The 7,742-nt window shown below is 37.3% G+C and overlaps 1 protein-coding gene across 1 annotated transcript; it reads left to right on the top strand.

Annotated features, from left to right (window-relative positions):
- The first annotated feature begins 874 nt into the window (after positions 1-874).
- LOC110916262 (ubiquitin-conjugating enzyme E2 27) lies at positions 875-4,605 on the top strand. Its single transcript, XM_022160997.2, has 5 exons — positions 875-1,157; positions 1,397-1,445; positions 2,773-2,932; positions 3,668-3,757; positions 4,387-4,605. The coding sequence occupies exons 1-5, from the start codon at positions 980-982 to the stop codon at positions 4,492-4,494; spliced, it is 585 nt and encodes a 194-aa protein (XP_022016689.1). The 5' UTR covers positions 875-979; the 3' UTR covers positions 4,495-4,605.
- The last annotated feature ends 3,137 nt before the right edge of the window (positions 4,606-7,742 follow it).

The raw sequence follows: 7,742 nt of genomic DNA, 5'->3' as shown, positions 1-7,742 counted from the left end.
CTCCCTGTCTCTATGTTCCTCTTTCTCATATTCGCTTTTCAACAAGTGTTACTCGCCTGCCATACCCACAAAGCCCTACTCGACACGCCAACGTCGGTGTTACCAATCGGGTAAGCACCATTCGCAGCCACCACCAGATAAACCCTCCCACAGATGGTGTTACCCGCCTACCATTCACGCCACTTCTTTCCTCTGCATCTCTCTCTCCTATGAACACAAGTTTCAAGATCTCTCTCTCTCCCCCCCTCTCTCTCATCTCTACTCTATGGCAAGTGTTACCCGCCTACCATACCCGCAAAGCCATACACGACACCCCGCTGCCGGTGTTAGTGACCGGGTAGGCACTATCCACAACCACCACCCAAGCACGCTCAAACCCCCAAACATCAAAATAAAATAAAATAAAATAAAATTAAATAAAAGATAATAAAAAGCAAAAAAGAAAATCAAAATCGCTCTAGATCAAAGGGTGGAAGGCTTGCATTTCTCTTGAGTGATGCAAGTTCAACTCACACTTGGTGCAGAGTAAGGCATTGGTGGGCAATGATACGAGACCCAGGGAAACCTGGGTTCGATCCTTGAGCCAAATGAGTTTTATCGGTAATTTCACTGTCATGCTTACGGGCGTATGGGTTACCGGGTTTTCCCCGGAATTGGTGGTGGACTCATGTTACTCTCGGAGTACTCCGGTTTTCCCCGGAATTGGTGGTGAACTCATGTTACTCTTGGAGTACTCCGTTTGGTCCAGTGGGTGCCTCGAGAGTGCTCGGGAATGATTCTTTTGACCGTTAAAAAAATCGGATGATCCGGTTAAGAAAGGACCCACCCACCTCCTCGATTTGTGTGTACTTCTTTTGACATTCTTCCCCAATCACCAAACCAAACAACCCACAAATATATATATTCATAAACCCTAAATCCAACAACAATAATCTCATCAATTCAGGTGCATTCAAGTGTGTGTGTTTTAAGCAAAAAGATGTTGGATTTCGGTAGAGTTCAAAAGGAGCTTCAAGAATGCAACAAAGACATCAATCTTTCTGGTATCAGTGTAAACCCTAAATTTGACAATCTCATCAATTTAATCGGCTCAATCCCCGGCCCTGTTGGTACTCCGTACGAAGGTGGAACCTTCAAGATTGATATCGATTTGCCCGGTATACTTTCATCTATATATATATATATATATATATATATATATATATATATATATATATATATATATATATATATATGCAATGTATCTTCATTTTGGATTTTTCAGTTGATTTTTGTATGTTTTATATTTCAATTTCAGTTTCAATTTGTACGATTGATTGTATAGTTTATGTGTTTGAAACCAAAATGTTGTGTGATTTTTTTTTTTTTTTTTTTTTTTTTTTTTTGTGAATTGCAGATGCATACCCATTTGAGCCACCAAGGATGAAGTTTGCAACTAAAGTTTGGTAAGGATGTTCGGACTATGTTAATTTGGCGTTATAGTTATGGTATCGGGTCGTTAAACAAGCGGTAGAAAGATGTCATTGTTGATTTGGATCGTCTTTGTTTAAAATGGCTTCCTTATGTAGTTTGATAGGCGAAGTTGGTACTAATGTCTAATGGAAGATGTTACGTTTTTTACGTGACGTCTACACATGCTACGGAATGACTATTAGTTGAACGTCATTGATGGCATAGTTGTTAATGGCAAATAGCGATAAGGTACCTATATGCTACATAGCGAATGGCGATAAATAGCAGGCGCTATTTTATAAATAGCGATACACTAGAGTTTTTTTTTTATTTTATATGTATATTATATCAAAATACCCTGGTATATATGCTACTTTACATGTATATTTAACAAAAACCTGAAATCCAGCTATTTTATAGCTATATTTAATTGCTATTTATATTAAAAAAACAAAAAATAAAGTGTCGCTATTCTCGCTATCCATCATCGCTACAACCGTAACAGCGACACTAGACCTATACGCTACGTAGCGCGCTATAGCGATCGCTACGATCACTATTGACAACTATGATTGATGGTTGCTAGCCTTGAGTTCAGATTTTTGTTAGTTAATTATATTAAACGACATGACGTGTGAATCATTTGCTTTGATGGTTTCAGTCCTAGGGGTGCAAACGAGCCGAGCTACTCGCGAGCTACTCGAGCTCGGCTCGAAAAAAAGCTCGAACGAGCCGAGCTTAAACGAGCTCGAGCCCGAGCCTAAAAACAAGCTCATTTAGTAAACGAGCCCGAGCTGGAGCTTCGCTTATCGAGCTAGAGCCGGCTCGCGAGCCTAAACGAGCTTTCTGTTGATATATTTTTTGTTAATACATCAAACATGTATTTATATAATAATAATTACCATTTATATAAATATAAAAAAATAACTAAATTATATGTATAATAATAATTATAATTAATATAAATTAATTAATAAATACTAAACGAGTCGAGCCCGGGCCGAGCTCGAGCTTGAAAAATTACCTTCGAGCCGAGCTCGAGCTTTAGAAATAAAGCTCGAATCAAACCGAACTCGAGCTAGAGCTTTCATATGTTAAACGAGCTCGAGCTCGAGCCTGGTCTATACAATACTACAAGTACAAAAGAAGTAGACTATATCATTGTTGCATACTGATATTGGATTAATGTAATAATTCTATATGGGATGACTGTTATTAAATTGTTAGATTATGGTATATCTAGGATCGGTAGGTTATCTATTCATTAGGTTTATGTTGCTTAAATCATAAGTAATCGTTATCGTTTATTTCTTGTTGAAGGCACCCGAATATCAGCAGCCAAAGCGGGGCCATTTGTTTGGACATTTTGAAGGATCAGTGGAGCCCAGCCCTTACTTTGAAGACCGCGCTTCTTTCTATACAGGCCTTACTCTCGGCCCCTGAACCCGATGATCCACAAGATGCTGTCGTGGCACAACAGGTATAACATTCAACAACCGTTTCGTTTTTTTTAATCCATAATTTACTTAAGTAGTAGTTGAAGATAAGACGTCGTGGTAGTATTTTCTATACAATCGAGGATTTGTCTGTATATTCTTCAAAGAATATAATGAGCGTTAGAAATGTAGTCAATATATAAATCAAAGAGTAACTTGCCATTTGAGTCCCTGAGGTTTATCCAAATTTGCCATTTTAGTCCAAAGAGTTTTTTTTTCGCCTCTGGTCCCTGACTTTTCCATTTTGTTGCCGTTTTGATCATATTGACTAACTCCGTCTAAAAGCCCCAGTTTTAGTGAGGGGTATTTTTGGTATTTTTGTTTTAAACTTTTCAACTTGCCATTTTGATCCAATACTTATTTTATATTAAAAAATAAAAGAAAACAATTTAATGTTATAAAAAAACATATAACTATATATATACAAACACATATAACAATTTAATGTCTCCATTCTTCCCCCTTTCTCCCTACACCAACCCACCACCGTCAACATCTACCATCGCCACCACCCATCACCGCCGCCGACACCCATCGCCGCCACCACCATCACATGGAAAACTCAGGGACCCAGAGGAGAAAAAAAACTTTTTGGACTAAAATGGTAATTTGAGACAAAACTCAGGGACTAAAATGGCAATTTACTCTAAATCAAATGGTTAAATTTTTCGTATCTTTAATCTCTCCAATATGTTTTTTTTTCCTTTTTTGTATTTTAGTATCTTAAGGACTATCAAACATTTGCAAGCACCGCTCGTTACTGGACGGAGTCATTTGCAAAGACATCTTCTCTCGGGGTTGAAGAGAAGGTCAGTACTCAGTATAGTCAACATTATCTTATGACCGAACATAAAATTTTATTTATAAGATTTTTTTTTTCGTATTTAGATGTTATAGGTGACCAAAATAGGTGGTTGGGTAACAGGTCAAAATTCTTACGACTGAGCAAAAAAATAACAAGAGTAAATTACTTTTTGAGTCCCTGTATTTTAGTGGTTTTAACCACTTGAGTCCAAAATCAAAAAGTTTAACGCCCTGAGTCCCTAGCCATTTATTTTATAACGTTTTGAGTCCAATTTTGTTCATTTTATAACGATTTGAGTCCAAAAAATTGGACTCAAAAGGTTAAAATTTGGACTCAAAAGGACTCAAATGATTAATGAAAATGCTTATAGGACTCAGGTCGTTAAACTTTTTGCTTTTGGACTCAACTAGTTAAAACCACTAAAACACAGGGACTCAAAAAGTAATATACTCAAATAATAATTTTAAGATTGTTCATAAGTAGATGTTAGAGGTGACCAAAATGGCAAAATGGGCTGTTGGTAACGACCCGTTTGCTCGGCTAAATAAAGTATAACTTAACTCGATCCATTTATAGATAAATGGTTCAAGATCGCGACTAGATGTTTTGCCGACATGTTTTTATGTTCCGTAGGTACAAAAGCTTGTGGAGATGGGGTTCCCTGAAGACTTGGTTAGGAAGACCCTGGGAGCTGTTGGTGGTGACGAAAACTTGGCTTTGGAGAAGCTTTGTTCCGCCTAAATATAACCGTCTCTGTTAAGACTTTGAAAATCCTTTTTTTTTAACAATATAGGATGAAGAAAACCTTACAACCAAATGATAAATATGAAATCAAATTGTTGGTTTTGGACATGGGCTCTTTTTATGGTGTTTACTTTCGGCTTTTGGTTTTTGGTTTAGTTTGGTTTGGTTTGGAGGATATATAGGGGCAAATTATAGATTGGGAAAAATGGTGCCAAAAGCCTTATGTTGTTAGAAGTATAGGCATCATTTTGGTGTTGCATCCAGCTTCTGCTTAGTGTTTTTGTCCTGAATATATTTTATATTCGATGATGTTGAAAAAAAATATATAATTTAGTCTATTTGAATATATTTTGTCGATACATTTGGCGCTCTTGCCCCTGATGCGGTGCGGTTCCTAAAGCGGGTTTAACAGGTGGTAAGCAGTAACACCGTACATGTTGCTCGTCTACCTGCCATTAGTTTGTAATCGTATTGAGTTTGTTTATTTATATTTAAAATGAATCTGAATATACAAAAAAAAAATGTCTACTTTTTAGACCAAGTTTTATTTAAAAATAAAATCTTTATTTGTTAGATATAATTCAACTTTTAATAAATTTTAAGCTAATATACAAACAAAAAAAGGGAATAAAAGTATATATTTAGATTATTAAAAATTATGGAAAAAAAAACTAAATTACATCTTACATGAAAACTGAAAAAAGCGAAATCAGTCGTATTGTTATCATATCGTGTGAAATATATAAACAAAATTAGGGTTAAAACTGGTTTCTATCGTTATCATATCGTGTAAAATGTATAAAAAAAATGGGGTTAAAATTAGTTTCTACATGTCAAAAATAAAAAATTACATGTATCAATTATTATAATTTTGAAAATCAAACTAATAGCAAAACAATGACTAAATTACAGATTCTATCATTTATGTATGTCTAATATTTTGAAACATTTCCTTTGAACAAACCATTACAATGATTGTCCATTTAAAGAAAAAACCAACAGGACGAAATCTAAAAACCTAAACGAACATTTGAAAAAAGAGATAATGAGTGTAACAGTTTTTTTTTAAAGTACATGTTTCATAATTTTGAAGATACATAAAACACAATCTACACAATCTATAAGGTCGGACGACCTGGACTCACGAGTCACGCCCCACCTCCATATCATCCCTTCACGCCCTGAACACCATCCCATTGCGGCCATGATGGGGCATTATGGGAGGTAGCGCCAACCCTTTAATGGGCGTTAGAGGGGAAGGGGACCATCTTGAAGCAACCAATGAGGTTTTTTTTTTTTAAAGTGGGGGGGGGGGGGGATTATGATGTGACGCTTTAAAGGCCCTAGGGGGTTTATTCCACACCACCCACCCAAATTTACTCTAAGAAAAGATGTTAACCTGAATAGAGATATCGGACCATTAATTCTTTATTTAAAAATGGGTCAAACACCCCCTTAAAGCATCCACAATGTGTATGTTTCACGAACCTTCACAAATCGACATCAGATTTCTAAACTTTTCTTAAAAACCCTTACTTTTTCCACAAATTACAAGTTACAAACCTCATTAAAAATATTATGTGTGTGTGAGAGAGTGGGGGGTCGCAACTACCTTGTCCAAAATTTCAAACCCAGTCCATGAACCTCTTTTTTTTTGAAAGGCCAACAAAACTTTTATTAAAATACTACCAGTCAACAACTATTAACGCAACATGATTACATGTACACCAAGAAACAACACACACTTAAACCCTCATACGAGATAGCTCAAAATTACACTAATCTTCCCATGTTAAATCGCTACATTTCGCCCTATTTTTAACCCAAATATACCCCATATGTTCATATATCTATGTTCAGTTTCGCCATGTTTGTCTACTTATTATCAAAAATAGCATCATTGATGTTCTTCTAAATAACCCAAGTCGCAATCTGAATCAAGGAAAGAACCACCTTTTTCCATTTTCCGGAGCCGCGACAACGGTTGTGCAAATCAAATAAATTTTTCAGCTCAAGTGCAAAAAAAAGCGGCCGGCCTTACACCACCATCGCCTAAGGGAGTCTATCCAACGTCACCCGCCACGTAAAAAATATTAACCTTCAATGGAACCCATCCGTTCCATTTGAAGTTTATCCCTAAACCTGAAAATAAAGCCTTCACGACCAAATACCTGATGCTACGGACCGTGAACCTACTGGGATTTTCAGCTTCCACTCCAATATGTCTCTACCCATACCAAAATTGAAAGAGTACGCGACTGTAGAAAGAGTACTCAAATCAGCAAATTCTACCTATGTCGTTGGTTATCTCGACCAGTTGAAACAAAGGTCGACATACCTATCTGAAACCTTTACTCGGCCATCTATGGTGGCCCCCTTCTGACATTCCAGCAAGAAGATGCTTGGGAATTTGTTGCACAATGGCTCTTCTCCTAGCCATACCTTTTTTCCAAAATACAATCTTCCTATCTCGACCCGGATCACACAAAATAAAGATGAAAGGTCTAAAACTAATTCAGCAAGATCTTTAGAAATTTTTACCACTTGTTTCCATGACCCCAGAGCGGATAATTTAACCGGAATAAAATTCTAACTTCTCAAGTTATGGTGTAGGCTCCATATCACTTTCGCCACAAGCACTCAAGGGTGTTTTCTCCACATGCGCCGACTTCCCCATATCCCCATGCGATGTTTTATTTTCCCATGTAGACTATGCACTTGTCTCACCCTTTCGTTTCTCGTCGGAAAGGTAGTCGTTTCCGACAACCCAATTTTGTTTCCTATGGGAATTTCCGGCGGTGAGTCCCGAAGCTCACCTTCTTCCAACTCTTGTCCTTCATCCGCCACCAAACTCTCTGAGTTCACAAGAGCTTCTAGACGGCTTATTGATAACGTATCTAGATTCAAGCTTAGGTCATCGCCTTCAACCTCAGTCACCCAAGCCGAGTACAATTCCCCCTCCCAACGAACCATAATTTCTTCATCAATCTTCTTACAAGATTGGGTTAGTTCACCACAAATTGTTTGAGAGTTATCTATGCTCTCCCACAAAAAAAATTGACCTTTGGACAACTTTCCCAAATTGACTTTCAGTCTTATCGAAGAAGGGATTATCACACAGCTGGATCGGCACCCCCGGAAACTTTAATCAAAGCTATACAATTGAACTCCGCGTACTGGCCTTCTCACAACAAAACACAAGAGAAGACAAGGCGCCACTCCACACATCCTCCCTTCTAATGAAT

The sequence above is a fragment of the Helianthus annuus genome, chromosome 16 (assembly GCF_002127325.2).
Source record: "Helianthus annuus cultivar XRQ/B chromosome 16, HanXRQr2.0-SUNRISE, whole genome shotgun sequence".
Classification (NCBI taxonomy): Eukaryota; Viridiplantae; Streptophyta; class Magnoliopsida; order Asterales; family Asteraceae; genus Helianthus; species Helianthus annuus.
The sequence above is the reverse complement of the archived record's forward strand: the minus strand, read 5'-3'. Positions and strand labels throughout refer to the sequence as shown.

Bases quoted from the DNA above. Each gene is read 5' to 3' on its own strand.
- LOC110916262 (XM_022160997.2), top strand. From the start codon at position 980: ATGTTGGATTTCGGTAGAGTTCAAAAGGAGCTTCAAGAATGCAACAAA. The intron at 1,446-2,772 runs GTAAGGATGTTC...TTCTTGTTGAAG, and splicing joins AAGTTTGCAACTAAAGTTTG to GCACCCGAATATCAGCAGCC. The intron at 2,933-3,667 runs GTATAACATTCA...TTTGTATTTTAG, and splicing joins ATGCTGTCGTGGCACAACAG to TATCTTAAGGACTATCAAAC.